The following is a 15,359-nucleotide window of genomic DNA, read 5'->3' on the forward strand; positions in this document are numbered from 1 at the left end:
ATAGATAAGAACTGTACACTGCAAGCGCCGCCTTCGATGCCGGCGGGCTTGGCTGGATGAAGGCCTAACAGAGCGCGACTCTACTCGGGGATCGTCGCAAGTCTCGGCAAGCACTTGGGCTTCCGAGCCTGCCGCTGCACAGAGAAGCGCGCTTCCGCTTCCTCGAGCTTCTTCACGCGCTTGGCGGCCGATGACAAGTGCACCTTGCGGGAGCGCGGTCGTCCCTCAGCGCGGTGCGGGCGACCGCCCCCCAAAAAGCTGCCGCGGGCGAAGTTCAGCAGCTCATTGCGGGCAAGTCCAGGGTCGGAATGACGCGACGTGGACGTGCTCGGCGCTTGCTTGTACGCCGAACGCTCCCAATCGGTGTTTGATGGCGGGTTGTCGTTCCACGAGTGCGTGCGCGTGCGCCGTTCGTTCGAGTAGGCCAGCAAGTTCGGCATCGTGCTACGAGCTTCCGGCTGCTGGTTGCTCTCCTCCTGCTCTGGTGTAGACTCTTTAGTCGTCGTTGTCGTTGTCGTCGTCGCCGCTGTGGCGGGCGCCTCCGCTTGAGGCTGGCGCTGATCTGCCGTTGAATCAGTTGCCCGCTGCTCGCTGCTCCCGCTAATCCACTCCTCCGAGCAGCTCCGTACGGTCTCGTCGCGGTAGTCCGAGTAGCTGCTCAGGCGGTCGGCGCGGCTCACCATTGACGAGGAACGGTGCGCCAGCCCGCCGCCCAAGAGCATGCGCTTCTCGTCCACCGAGGACCTGCTGCTGCGGTCGGCGCCCGCCTCGCTCATGTCGACGTTCAAGTACGTGTAGCGCATGTCGTTGACCATGAGGAACTTGTCCATGAGCGGGCGCGTCTGGCACGTCATGCTCTCTCGACACGTGCGCGCATGCTTGGCGACGGCGTCCAGGAAGGCGTTGAGCCCGACGCGGCGCGCCTCGAGCGTCTTCTCGCGCAGGTTGCCGAAGAGGCGGCGGTGCGGGAACAGCACGAAGCACGTGCGCTTGGACATGATGGCGCAGTGCGCGCACATGTCGCCGCCCTTGATGGCGGCCTCGAGCGCGAGCTTAAAGTTGCGGAACTCCGAGTAGCGCCGGTAGACCGTCCAGTTGAGGCCCGGCGAGCGCTCGTCCGACACGCGCACGAGGTACTGCGTGTACGTGTGCGCGCCCGACGCCGAGGGCTTGGAGACGTGCGCGATGGAGGTGTGCAGCACGCTCGGCGGCGTCGCGGCAAGGACGCTCTGCATGACCATGACCGCTAGTGCTGCTGGTGGTGGCGCTTCAGCCTATCTTGGCCGCGCTGGAAATAAGGGACTGGCGAGGCAGAGACGCCGAGCCCGGACAACTTGAACTTGGCGGTGCTGCGCGAGCGGACTTGACCTCCACCAGCGGCAGCGTTCCACTTCGGCGGTGATATTGAAAATGCCTCCTGGTGTCTGCCCTCCCCTGAACCTGACCATATGACCGTAGGAGACGGTTCACTCAAGAAATTTCTTAAGCACTGCCTTTGACAACCAATACCCGGCTATGGCGTTGGTGCCAAAAATTCACTTCGCGGTAATCATCATTAAATTGGTATGCTGACAACGGTCACAACTTCTGACATATGATAAACTAGATTCTGGCATGTGGTATGCGACTCCATAGTTCTAGGTTCACAGAATGTCCATCTCCCAAAAGCTTCAACCTACGGTACCACAAGTCGTTGCTGTATTTTTAGCGAGACACCAGATCTTTTAGCATGTCCGGCGACCAAGTTAGTCGGTCGAGCTCGCTTTGGAGTGCCACCGCGTGCCGCGCTGTGCGGTTAGCTCTGAAGGCGGGCCTCGGCGGCGCGTTATCTGCGAAGGCGCCGCCAGGCCACACGTCTGCCGCAAAGCCTCGATGCACAGTCACGAAACCCTCCCTGATCTGCATGAGTGCAGTTTTGCGCTTCATGCTCGCGCGAATGAACAACACCAAAACTGGATGCCGTGCATAGCTTCCTCCCCGCCTCGCCAGCGCCGGGAAAATCGCTTTCGCGGACGCCACGCCGCCGGCGCCGCCACCATGGGCGTATAAACAGGAGGTCCTCCTGTTTATACTGCTGCCTAGCCTATTTGTTAGCACCGCAGCGGCCGCCGCTCGCTTCTCTGCGGCGACATACATGTTCGGAGCACCCGATGGGGGCGCGACGCTCGCTGTTTATCGCCTGCAGGCTGCAGCGCAATGCTAGCGAGTGGACGTGGCAGCCCACCTTCGTGCGATAGTGCACATCGCCAATGAAAACGAGGTTCAACTTGATTCTCAACGTCAATTCAGCGAACGGCAACATGCTTGCTGCCCACGGCTGGCAGCGGCTCGGCTGAGATCCGATGGTGCGGATCTCATAGGCGTCCGTGCTCACAGTGTCCGTGCTCATTCATGGCTTACCATGCGTTCGAACACCAGGCTCGAAATAGAGTGCCAGCAGCTTGGTGGACATCCGCACTCTTTCCCTATCCGCGCGGTCTCAATTCAGCTTCACCACGCAGCACTACGTCTCAGCGAGGCACTGCTGGTGGTGAAAGCTTGTGTGGAGGGATACCTGCTGGGCGTGCCTCACTGAAGAGCGTCGATATCACAAGCAATAGACGCTTCAAATTGCTCCACGCTTGTATTAGATTCAGCGGCAAGTACTCTGTCTGTGAGCTACTTGACGAGCTCACAAATGCGTGCAACAAACACTTGTACTCCCTGCACGAAATGACAGCCGACGATCTCAGAGAAGAGCAACCACCAGGTGCACCGTAGCTCACGAAGCCTGCAGGCATGCGTGTTAGCATTTGCGCGCGACACACTTCGTGCACGTGGCAATCGAGCTGCGGACAGACACAGGCTGCTCCAACTTCAAGAATAAGGTTCTCAGAGAGAGTGAAACGCGGCTGCACGAAGTGTAGCTTCAGCCGTGAGGAACAGATACTAAGGCAGCACTAAAGTGTTCAAAACAACATGTATGGGCTCAATTTATCATCCGTCATGTTGGTGAGGTTCTGTATGAACTTCGGAGGCACAATCGAGCCGCCGCAAGCTTCCACACCATCTCATTTGTCTGCAGTCGCATTGGGCGCCGCTTCGGCCTCAGCAGCGGAGGCATCTGGAATGATTTCCTCCAAGCGCTCCAAGGCAGTCGCCTGCACCGCGTACAGTCTTTTCTCGTCTTCAACTGCTTCCTGAAACTCTCCAACGATTTTCAGTAGCAGGTCCTTCTTGATGTTCACGGTGGCAAACACCTGCGCGGCATCATATCCTGCGTCGCGGCACGAGATGTACGCGGCCGCGTACGCTACCATGAACGGGGGGTACAAGAGAATGATGTCTGTGCGGTACGAGTATTGCACGAGTTGCCTGTCGGACCACGTACAACACGTCGGAATTAGCTCAGCAGAGCGCATTAAACCAGGTGGGGATGCATTCACTCCATGCCTTACCATGCAAGCTGAAGACACTCCTCGTGGATGTCAAATTCATCCAGAAACCTACAGACCAGAAAGCGTCATGAGTGAGAACAGGAAAAAGGAGAGATTTCCCAGTACACGAGGCTTACGTACTGGAGGAGCGACGGGAACGGGTGGTGCAGGATCAAATCAAACTGCAGCGCCTCGATCACGTAGAACTCGCACTCGAGGATATCCTTGTCCTGGAACGTGTACATGGACTCGTCCTCATCGACACTAGCTAATCAAGTCGCAAGCGAACACAATGTCAAGTGAGTATCCTTCTGCGTTGATTCTGATGGTAGAAACGACGAAAACGTACTCGTAGTGTAATGATGAAGAACAGAGGCTACGGTCGTGAGCGACAGTTGACTCTCTTCCACCTTGGAGGCGAGGAAGAACACCGTCCCGACGACCAAGTGTGGATCAAAGTTCACAAAGCTTTGCCTGCAGCACCAACACAATCCACTTGTCAGATGACAACTTCCTCCACGTCCAATAGCAAAGTGCTCAGCCCACGTCTGGTAGAACCGCCGATAGAAGATGATTGCCGTATAAATAATGATCTGGCGGACCCGCAGGCGCGGCCCAATCTCCTCCAGCACTGCGTCAAACACCGGGAGGTCAACTCTGCTCTACCCGTGACCTTCACAACCTCTAATCTAGTCTAGAATGTTTTTCCTTAGCGACTACTCACGCGAAATGTTGGCCAGGTGGATGCTGTCGATCTCGTCGTCCGTCAGGTGCTTGCGGTCCAGCGGGTTCCTCTTGCGCAGGTCGGACTTGGTCACGTCCTTCATCCAGTACAGACTTTGGTCAAGTGGTGCACACAGACGTCAGCTTCGCATTCTCTGGTGTCTCGTGGGCGCGTAGACCCACGTACTAGTGCGTCGAGTGCCAGAAGTTCATGCCCATGGTGGCAAGTGCTGCCTCCAGTATGGGAAATTGCGTATTGACCGCGCCAGTGCGCTAACTGGTTGAAACTGCAGCATTTTACACCAATTGAAAATGCGTTTGATAGTGACAGGACCGGAGCATTTATCTACTCGCCATTTGGCACAAAACGGACAGGAAACTCAGTTCAACATGCGAGCCATTCCCGGATCGGCGGCGTGGAAGACAAGCGACTCGGGGGAAGAAACCCCATTGCGCTGGAAATGGTCGCGCCTCTTCACTCCTTGCTGTTACTTCCAGCTTTCCTGGCTGCGCTGGTGCAGGCCGACAAGCCCCCGCTGAGCTACAGATACGCAGACACGCTGCGCGACGCGCTGGAGAGGGACCCGCGCCCCATCGTCCACTACGAAGACAGCGTCTGGGACGCCACCCGGGACGACCCCGCTGGGTTCCTGCACGGCTTCGCCCAGGACGAGGCGACTGAGGATCTGGGCGGCCCTGTGCTGACTGCAACGCCGCCGCTGCTGAGGGACGGCGAGGATCTGGTGATCTCCTGGAGCGGCGTCAAGCGTCCGCATCAAACGGACTTCCTGGGTCTCAGCTGCGGTCCGAAGGCCCATGACAAGGACTTCCTCGTGAAGGTTGGCATCACGGAGGCCAATGGACCTGGTGCGGACGGCCCCACGCTGCCCAACTCCATCCGCTTCTCAGCGCTCTACATGATGCGCTGCAACTACACCGTCGAGTACTTCAACTTCCAGCCCAAAGGCAACGTCTTCGCCCCCCTTGCCAAGCTGGAAGTCGGTATGGCGGAGGCCTTCACTGCCCCCAAGCACGGCCACATTGCCTTGACGGAACATGTCGACGAGATGTCGGTGATGTTCAATTCGGCGTCCCGTGAGACGCCCATGGTCAAGTACGGTCTCCAACCCGATGCTTTGGATCAGCAAGCTGAGGGCAAGTTCAAGACGTACACGGCAGCTCACCTGTGTAACCGACCGGCGAATCTGACGAGCCAGCAATGGTTCCGAGACCCAGGCAATATGCACACGGTCATCTTGAAGGGACTGAAGCCCGGAACGCGCTACTATTACAGGTTTGGCAGCGAGAAGGACGGTTGGAGCTCGGTACACTCCTTTATGAGTCGGCCAGATGCTTCGGTGAAGAGTGCCAAGTTCATTGCGTACGCCGATATGGGCGTCGATCCTGCTCCTGCGGCGACATCGACGGCTGTACGTTCGTACCAAGACGTGATGGACGGCTACGACAGCTTCCTGTTGCACTTCGGAGACATCAGCTATGCCCGCGGCCACGCGCACATGTGGGACGAGTTCTTCCACCTCATCGAGCCCTACGCGACCAGAGTCCCATACATGGTAAGCATCGGCAATCACGAGTATGACTACACGACGGGAGGTGCCAACGATCCCAGTGGAGCTACAGGAAAGGATGGCCGAATGGACTTCCACCCAGAGTGGGCCAACTACGGCGAGGACTCATCCGGGGAATGCTCCGTGCCGATGTACTACCGCTGGGATGCCCCAGCTAATGGCAACGGTATCTATTGGTATTCGTTCGACTACGGTGGTGTCCACGTTATCCAGATTTCATCGGAGCACGACTGGCGCCGTGGATCGAAGCAATACAAGTGGTTGGAGAACGACTTGAAGAGTGTGGACCGGAAGAAGACGCCGTGGGTCGTGCTAACATCGCACCGGATGATGTACACGACGCAGTTGGGTGAAGAAGCCGACTACAAGGTATCCCAGCATTTCCGTGAGGAAGTTGAAGACTTGCTGTGGGAGCACAAGGTGAACCTGATGCTCGTAGGCCACCAGCACTCTTACGAGCGCAGTTGTGCAGTCCGCAACGGCAAGTGCACTAAGGACGGCCAGGGACCCGTCCATATTGTGATCGGCTCCGCAGGCGCTGGTTTGGAGAAGTCAGGCTTCTCGAGCAAACTGGGCGAGTGGAGCGTGAGCCACCTGAGCGACTGGGGCTACTTGCGCATTGAATCGACCGAACAGTCGATGAGCGTGCAGTTTATCCTGAATCGCAACGGCGTCGTCTACGACGAGGTCACCCTCACTCCGTGGAACTAAGTGCACGCTGCGCCACTCGATGGCGTGGCTATCGTGGCGAAACTACATGTATTCATATCTTTACAAGCTGCTACATGTTCTCATTCACGTAGGAGGGAGCTGCAACACCATGCAGCAGATTGAGCCGTCACACAACAACAAAATGATCAAGTACTAAGTTGAAATTACGGTGTTTGCGCCCGTCAGTCAGCTAGTCTGCCTGTTCGCTGCCGTCTACAAATCCCGGTCTACGACTTCCTCATCGTCCTCAGTTGCCTCCGAAAACTTCGAGTTGTCCTCCTCGTCCTCGTCTAAGATCTTGGCGAACTTGGCGTCCTGGTCGTCGTCATCCTCGTCGTCATCCTTAAGAAGATCCTCGAGGTCGGGCACCTTGACGCCGTCAATGTTGTCCTGGTCCTTCTGCGACATATCGCTCAGAAGCTTGCCACTGTAAATATCGTCCGTGAACTGCTTGGTCAATTTCATGTACTCGTCGAAGTCCGTGGGCTGGTTCTTCACCCAGACGCAGAAGCACGCGAAAGCAACAAGTCCAACGATACGGTAAATACGCTCCGACGGGTCCGTGGAGCGCAGCGAGTAGAGCGGCACGAACGAGTCGGCGACCGACAGGTTGTCGTCGAAGATGTTGGGCAGCAGCCAGTACTCGTAACCGATCATCCAGAGCATGAAGAAGATGAAGAGGCGCACCACCACGAAGATGGCGATGAAGATGAGGAAGGTGACGGACATGTACCACAGCGCGACCTTGGCCCACTGCGGCCAGATGGGGAAGCACGTAATGGTGAGGAAGCCGATGATCAGCAGCGCCGTCATGATGTTGCGGAGGGTCTTGGAGCCCTCGTACATCCACGTGTAGTATCCCTCCGGGGAGAAGTCCTGCTTGGGGGTGGGCTTCAGCAGCTTCTTGTTCTTGGCGTCGCGCTCCGAGCGGTGGATGTACTCGTTCTGCACCAGCGCCTGACCGACCGAGAGGACGTCCTCTTTGGTCTTGATCTCCGGGAAGTACTTCTTCGCCATGGGGCTGGCCAGCAGGAACGTGGCGAGGCGGTCGCCGCGGAAGTACTCGACGCGCTTGCCGAGTTCGACGGCGTGGCGCGAGGGCATGCCCTTGCGTCCGCGCAGCAGGTCCGCCATCTTGCGGATGCCCTTCTCCGTCTCCCAGGGCATTTCCGCCGTCTGCAATGGGCACAACGAGGGCAATGCGTCAGTTGCGGTGTTCTCCTGTAGTTGGTTGCGGGGCCGTATCTTGAGCCTCCAGCGGGGCGCTAGAGCCTAATCGGGCCACGGCAGCACGTGGTCGGACGAGATGGACGTACCGTGGATGCGGCTTCCGTCTTGGGGGTGTCTTCGGCGCTCATCGTGCTCCAATCTGGCTGCTGCTGACGCTCGATCCAACGCGTGGCCTGTTCGATAATGAGGCAGACAGTGGGCGACTTGTTCCAGCCCCCGTAAGCAGCAACCGTCTGTTTGTAGGGGCCCAATCACAACCCCTCAATCGGCAACTAGTGACGTGGCTTGTGTTGGGTACGGTACACCACCAACGTAGCGCAACCGCCAATTAATTGCCTTTCCGATTCCGCCCTTCAACGAAATCGAAATCACAATAATTGGGGGCTGTCAGACTCCCGAGCCAAACTTCGACCCCCAAAGCTTACCAGATGAGCGTCTCCGGCATCGTGCGCCCGCGCTTCGTGTACTCGGGGGCGGGCTCCACGCTGCAGTTTCCACTGGACCTTGCGCCCGCTGTCGCCTCCGAGCCCTCCGCGGACGTCGCGGCGCTGGAGGGGCGCCTGCAGGACGCGTACTTCGTGGCGCCCGCCTCGCACATCGGACGCGTCGTGACGGGCGTCGTGTTCGTGGCCGAGCAGAGCCGCGTGAGCCGCGCGTTCGCCGCGGGCGCCGGCGCCACCGACCGCTTCGGCCTCACGACCATCTCGTTCGCGGACAAGCTGGCGGAGCAGGGCTACAAGGTGCTGGTGCTGGATCTGTTCCAGGAGGGCAAAACGGCGCCCAGCGACAGCGTCACGCAGGAGCACGTGGCCATCGTGCAGCAGGCGGCGCTGTATCTCAAGCAGAAGCACGACATCCAGCGTGTGGGGCTCTGCGGAGTGGGGGCGGGGGCGGATCTGGCGATCAAGGTGGCGATGGAGCGGTCCGCGGCCATGGACTGCGTCGTTGCCATGTGCCCCAAGGGCCTCGTGCCCTGGAAACCGATCGGAGAGGGCGACAGCATAGATGCAGCAGATACGACGCCGCCTATTCTTCCGCTGCTGCTGCAGCTGGGGGAGAAATCGCCCTACGCTGGGTCTGAAGCGGTACGTACGGTTTGAGGTGTGGAAGACGTTGACTTGGAGGTGCGGATACTGACAATGATTCGTTGTTTGATTGTTTGTTTGTTTACTGCAGTACCAGACGCTGCTGAGCTCGTGCGCGGCTAACCCGCAGGCGGCTACAGCGCTCAAGGCGTCGCTGTTTGTGAATCAGCAGAGCGGCTTTGCGTTCTCCAACATCACGGATGAAGACGCCGCCACGCAGGCAATCGCGGAGATTCTGGACTGGCTTGTGCAGCACCTGCATCGCTTCCAGGTGGCTGCGGCTACCAGCGACACCGATCCGTGGTGGCCCCAAGGTCGCAACGGGCCTTTCTTCAATGTGGGTTTGCGCACATGGCAGGAATCGCGGACCGCCTGGCTTACGGCCACGCAGACTCGGTGCGTAGTTGTCGTTTCGACGAGAGGTCGCTGTGCGTTGAATATGGGTATTGATGTGTTGTTTTCTGGTGCAGTCCTCCTCGCCCGCCTCCAGTACCTGCTCATTTGCTGTTCGACGGTTTATCATCCGTGCGCCGGACCTTCGACCTGCCGCAGCGCATGCGCCTTGGCGACGTCATTGAATTGTTTGCCGAGATCTGGGATGTGCAGCAATAGCCGATGCTCCCAGTGAAAATCTACGAAGCCAAGACCAGTTATCCAGACAACTTGTCAATCCACACGTATCAGTAGCTAACTCCCGTTCCGTATCGCTCCATCCACATGCGTCCGCACGCTTAACTCGTGTTTTTTTTCTGCCATCACGGATATCACGTCTAGAAGACGTATTCTGCTTTAGCAGGCAAGGCTATCAAATTTAGCGGCGATATGATCTGAAATGGTGGAGTGTCAGGACGAGGTGTGGCTATAGTTGGAAGGAAACGACAGACCGAGCTCAACCCTGGTGCATCTGCAATTAGGAACCGCGGCGATCTCCGAGAAGTTGGTATCGGGGGCCGCAGCGATGAGCGGCAGGACCCAAGACGAGCCAGCCGGAGGTGGGCCTGAAACATCATCACCTGAAGGAAAGTTGCTCGGTGACGATGCCGGACTGGAGGCTACGTCGCTGGAGGCACTGGAGAATGATTTCCAGGAAGTGCTGGCCGAGCTGGAAGGAGACAAAAGCTTGGAGCGTTTTCGACTCGAGTACGAGAAGCTACATCGAGCGCTGAAGAAGTCCAATGGGCAAGAAAAGAAGCTCATCAAGAAGTGCCGTGAACTGAACGCCGAAATCATCAACAATGCCGCCAAGGTGCAGACAGCGCTCAAGCTCTCCCAAGAGGATCAGGCCAGCATTGCTTCGTTGAAGAAGGAGATGGAGAAGGCTTGGAAAATGGTCGATGCATCCCACGAGAAAGAGCTCCGCGCCAAAGAGACCATTCAGCAACTCAAGGACGAGATTGTCAACCTCGGCAGGCTTGTAGAGCAAGGAACAGGACTCAGTGCTGGTCAAGAGAGTATGCTGAAGGAGGTCATGCGAGCTAAAGAGGAGCTGATGCGAGCTAACGAGGAGCACGAAATCAATGCTAAGAAAGATCACGAGCGGATACAAGAGTTGCATCGTCGTCTCGGTGAAATGGACACCCTCACAGCTACCCAGAAGAGTGATATCCAAACTTTGAAGGACCAACTTGCCATGAAGGCTGCCGAACAGGAGCGAGAGATGCGACGGAAAGAGCGTCTTGATAAAGAAATCAAGGATGTGAAGAGTAAGCTGGAAAAGAAAACGATGGAGCAGACCCAAGGAGCGACGGAGCTCATCCGCTTGCAGACGCAAGTTGGTGGACTTGAGAAGCAACTCGCCGAGGCCCGTGGTACCATGGACAAGTATGTTCGCGACTACGAGACGCTCTTCGGTCGCACTCAGAAACTTACAGACCTGCTAAACGAACAGAGTGACAAGACGATGCAACTCGAAGTGGAGCGACGCAACCTCGAAAATGAGCTCAAGGCCCGGCAGGATGAAATTCATCGAGTGAAGCTCGAGAAGGGCACGGTCGAGCGCAAGCTTGACAAGGAGAAGCGACAGCTTCAACAGCTCGAAGAGAAGCTCGAAGGGGAGCACACAGCGAAACTGGTGCTGCAAACTCAAATCAAGAGCATGCAGCACGACTTAGATTTGGACAAAATCAACGAGGACCATGCACGTACGGAGCTTGAGACGCTGGAGCGCGAAAAGGCCATGCAAGTAAAGCAAATGCTCAAGGCTGAGGGCAAGGTTCGTCGCGCTCAGGATGAAATCAAGACTAACGAACGCGTAGCCAAGAACCTGGAGCAAGAGTTGGCAGGATTCAAGCTCGAAGCGTCAAAGCAACGTAAGCTTATTTACCAGCTCGAGAAGGAGCGGGAGAAGTATGGCATGGAGGCTGCAGAGCAACGCAAGCTGTACTTGCAGTCGGAAGAAGAGGTCAAGTTGAAGGAGATGCGGAACCACGACTTGCAGAAGAAGGTGCACGAGGGTGAAACAAAGCTGAAGCAGCAACAGCAGCTCTATGAGGCCGTTCGCAGTGAACGCAACCTCTACAGCAAGAACCTCATCGAGTCGCAAGACGAAATCGCCGAGATGAAGCGTAAGTTTAAGATCTTGACGCATCAGATCGAGCAGCTGAAGGAAGAGGTTGCTGCCAAGGATGTGGCGCTCGTAAAAGAGCACTTCGACCACCAAAAGGTTGAGAAGCAAAAGGAGCAACACAAGAGCGAACTTGCTCGCTTGCGTGCACTCCTGGCGGCGAACGAGGAGACCATCAATAATCAAGACGCTGAAGTGCGAAAGCTCAGTACCTTGATACGACGGATGGACGACGAAGCGTTGGAGCAGCGTAAAGAGTACGACCAAGTCATCAACGAGCGTGATATCCTCGGAACGCAGCTTATCCGCCGCAATGACGAGCTAGCGCTTCTGTACGAGAAGCTCAAGATCCAGCAGTCCACTCTGAGCAAGGGCGAAGCTCAGTACCAGGAGCGCTTGCAGGATATTCGCGTCCTCAAGCTCAAGGTGACAGACCTCAAGCGCGAGCTGTACATCGCTAAGCACCAAGTTGGCCAAGCTGACGAGCTGAAGCGTGAAGTGTATCATCTTCAACGAGAGCTGCTGCAGGAGAAGACAAAAGTGAAGGCGTTGTCCGAGGAGCTAGAGAACCCCATGAACGTCCATCGGTGGCGCAAGCTTGAAGGAAGTGATCCAGCTACGTACGAGCTCCTGCAAAAGATTCAAACTCTACAGAAGCGACTTATCCAGAAGACAGAGGAGGTCGTCGAGAAGGAGCTGGTGAACCAAGAGAAGGAGAAACTTTATCAAGAGCTCAAGGCGATTTTGGCTCGACAACCTGGACCTGAAGTGGCAGAGCAGCTCAGCTGGTACCAACAGGTCGTACGAGAGAAAGAGAAGCAGTTGAAGAGCTTGCTCAGTGAGCAGAACATGTTCCAGGCCAAGGAACATGAACTGAAGTTCGAGATCGAGCGCCTAGCACGAGAATTGCACGAGTTCAAGCGCAAATACTACAAGAAGAAGCTGGAAGCGAAGATGAAGGACAAACAGCCAGTCGTTCTACCTTCGCGAAACCAGCAGCAGTCCCAGTTGCCTAACATCCCGAACAACAACATCAATAACAGTAGTAAAGGTACTAGCCGACCGAGCCCTGCTGAGGCACAGCGGCAGCTAGCGATCGCCGCAGCAAACCGCTTTGTAGGAGGTGGCTTCAGTCTCAATCAATAGCAAGTACATTCATTCAAATACTACTAGTATTCCATAAGTACTGCAGCGCTGAATCGTGATTTTGAAAACATTGAAAGGAACGTGCATTGTGGTCTCGAAGTTACGTGAAGAATTTCGCGCACTCTACAGCTCATCCTTCTCAGCAGATTCCTCAGCTGCCTCGACATCGTCCGACTGCGGGAGTTCAATCTCCTCCGGGTCGTCCAAGTCTTCGGTTTCGGCCTCCTCCTCGTCTACATCCTCCTCTTCCTCCGGAACCTCGATCTCAGGCTCCAGCTCCATGCTGTCAATGCCCATGCTGCTCTTCATGATGCGGTGCACACGAGCCGAGAATTGGTTGGTGTCGGTCATGTCAAAGCCCGAGTTGATGAGCGCTGTGTCGTACAGCATCCAGGCCAGGTCCTTCGTCTCTTCCTTCTCAGCGTCCTTCACCATCAGGTCGTTCAGCTTGGAAACGATTGGGTGGCGGGGGTTCAGCTCCAGGATCGCGGATCCAGTGCCGTACATCGGCGAGTTCTTCTCTCCGCTTGCGAAAGTCTGAGCCTTCATGATGCGCTGCATGTTAGCCGAGTAGCCCCACTGGGACGTCACCATGACGGCGGGCGAGTCCACCACACGCTGCGACATCGTCACACGAGAAATCTTGTCTCCGTACAGCGTCTTGAGGGCTGTCGTGAGCGCCACGTACTTGTCCGCGTACAGCTGCTCGCGCTTTTGCATGAGCGACTCGTCCTCATCGCCGAACTTGATGCCCTCCTTGGTGATGGACACGAGCTTCTTGCCATCGAACTCCGAAATGTGCGACACCATGTACTCGTCCAGAGCGTCGACGAAGTAGAGCACCTCGAGGCCCTTGGCGCGCATCTTCTCCATGAATGGGGACTTCTCGCAGGCCTCAGCGTTCTCGGCAGCGATGTAGTAAATGGTGTCTTGCCAGTCCTTCATGCGGTCAACGTACTGCTCCAGCGAGGTCCACTTGCCATCGCTCTGACTCGTTACGAAGCGCAGAAGCTTGACCAGCTTTCCGCGGTTGGCGGCATCGTCCATTACTCCAAGCTTGATGTTCTTGCCAAACTCCTCCCAGAACTTGTTGTACGCAGCATTTCCTTCTTCCTCTTCCTCCTCTTCTCCCTCCTCTTCAGTGCTCTCTTCAGACCCCTTCTTTGTCTCAGCGTCCGACTCAGCATCGGCCGACGTGTCCGCGACCTCGTCGTCCTCGTCGTCATCTCCATCATCTTCGTCGTCATCCTTTTCTGCCAGCTTACGCAGCATTTCAAGGACCTTGCGGACCAGTTTCTTGCGAATGACACGCAGGATCTTGTTCTCCTGCAGCGTTTCACGAGAAACGTTGATGGGCAGGTCGTCCGAGTCCACGACACCGGCGATAAAGTTCAGGTAGCGCGGCAGGAACTCGTCGAAGTCATCCGTGATGAGGACCTTGCGGACGTAGAGCTTGATGTCCGCCTTCTTGTTCTCGAAACGCGTGTACAGGTCACGAGGGGCCTGGCCAGGCACGTACAGGATCGACTTGAACTCGAGCTCACCCTCCGCTTGGAAGTGGATCCAAGTCAATGGGTCCGTGATGTCCGTCTTCTGCAGGGAGTGGTAGAAGCTCTCGTACTCTTCGTCACTGATGTCGTCCTTGGAGCGCGTCCAGATGGCCTTCACCTCGTTCACACGCTCCCAGTTCCACACAGTGCGGGTTTCCGTGCGAGTCTTGGGGGCCTTCGCCTCGACGTCTTCCTCCACAGCCTCAAGCTCTTCATCATCCTCGCTCGTCTTCTCAGCGTCCTTCTCCTCTTCCTCCGCAGCCTCCTCGACGTCCGCGGGCTCCTCTTCCACTTCGTACGTCTCCGTGGAGCTCGTGTTCACGTAGATGGGGAAGTTGATGAACTCGCTGTAGTGTCCGACGAGGCTCTTGAGCTTGTCCTGGTCCTGGAACTCAGTAGCGTCCGGCTTCAGGAACAGCGTAATCTCGGTACCACGGCCCAGCGTGTCGCCGCGCGGGTCCTTGGTGATCGTGAAGGACGCGTTGGCGTCCGACTCCCAGATGTACTGGTCGTCGTCGTTGTTCTTGCTCACGACGCGCACGCGGTCGGCCACGAGGTAGACGGAGTAGAAGCCCACACCGAACTGACCAATGAGGTTGCTGTCGTCGGTGCCAGCCTGCATGGCCTCAACGAAGTTAGCGGTGCCGGACTTGGCCACCGTGCCGAGGTTGTTGACCAGGTCGTCCTTGGTCATGCCCACGCCCGTGTCGCGGATGGTCAGCGTGTGCGCGTCCTTGTCGAAGCTGATGCGGATCTCCAGGTCGCGCAGCTTGCCCAGCAGCTCGCTGTTGGACAGAGCCAGGAAGCGGATCTTGTCCAGCGCGTCCGAGGCGTTGGAAATGAGCTCGCGCAGGAAGATCTCCTTGGTGCGGTACAGCGAGTTGATGAGGATGTCCATGAGGCGCGAGACCTCGGCCTGGAACGCGAACGTCTCGCCGCCGGTCATGGGCTCGTCGTCCAGGTCGTCCACCAGCAGACTCGGCGTGCTTCTTCTGCGCGTACACCGAGCAACACACACAACACATTAGCAGAGACGTGAGAGAATTTGCACGACGCGAGCGAAACGCACCCCAACACGTCCTCCGATCCCGTGGACACTTCGGCGCGGGCGCTGCCCGAGGACAGCGCGCTGTAGCACAGGGCTACCGTCACGAGCAGCAGCAGCAGCGACGAGCGGCGGCCTCCCTTCATTGCGATCGATCGACTTGAGATCTAGCTGGTAAAAATGGCAATGAGCTCGTGAGATTTTGATTTGCATCTATGCTCGGTCGGTCGTCCGTCGGTCGGTCGGCTCTTGGACAGAGCGATCTTTCCGTGGATTTGGTTTTGGTTAGCTGAAGGTTGGA

At 57.0% G+C, this 15,359-nt stretch overlaps 4 protein-coding genes across 4 annotated transcripts; 2 read left to right on the forward strand and 2 right to left on the reverse strand.

The window, feature by feature from the left end:
- Positions 1-80: 80 nt before the first annotated feature.
- PHYSODRAFT_296045 (hypothetical protein) lies at positions 81-1,241 on the reverse strand (the record flags this gene model as incomplete). The annotated part of the gene is made up of 1 exon (XM_009520741.1): positions 81-1,241. One exon carries the CDS (start codon positions 1,239-1,241, stop codon positions 81-83), a length of 1,161 nt encoding a protein of 386 aa, XP_009519036.1.
- A 1,960-nt stretch (positions 1,242-3,201) lies between these two features.
- Positions 3,202-7,285, forward strand: PHYSODRAFT_353871 (hypothetical protein). Its single transcript, XM_009520742.1, has one exon. The coding sequence runs from the start codon at positions 4,601-4,603 to the stop codon at positions 6,437-6,439; it is 1,839 nt and encodes a 612-aa protein (XP_009519037.1). The 5' UTR covers positions 3,202-4,600; the 3' UTR covers positions 6,440-7,285.
- Positions 7,286-8,097: 812 nt separating this feature from the next.
- PHYSODRAFT_324941 (hypothetical protein) lies at positions 8,098-9,366 on the forward strand (the record flags this gene model as incomplete). Its single annotated transcript, XM_009520743.1, has 3 exons — positions 8,098-8,754; positions 8,846-9,150; positions 9,225-9,366. The coding sequence occupies 3 exons, from the start codon at positions 8,098-8,100 to the stop codon at positions 9,364-9,366; spliced, it is 1,104 nt and encodes a 367-aa protein (XP_009519038.1).
- Positions 9,367-12,586: 3,220 nt separating this feature from the next.
- PHYSODRAFT_255139 (hypothetical protein) lies at positions 12,587-14,959 on the reverse strand (the record flags this gene model as incomplete). The annotated part of the gene is made up of 2 exons (XM_009520744.1): positions 12,587-13,582; positions 13,670-14,959. 2 exons carry the CDS (start codon positions 14,957-14,959, stop codon positions 12,587-12,589), a joined length of 2,286 nt encoding a protein of 761 aa, XP_009519039.1.
- Between the last annotated feature and the right edge of the window lie 400 nt (positions 14,960-15,359).

The sequence above is a fragment of the Phytophthora sojae genome (assembly GCF_000149755.1).
Source record: "Phytophthora sojae unplaced genomic scaffold PHYSOscaffold_2, whole genome shotgun sequence".
Taxonomy (NCBI): Eukaryota; Oomycota; class Peronosporomycetes; order Peronosporales; family Peronosporaceae; genus Phytophthora; species Phytophthora sojae.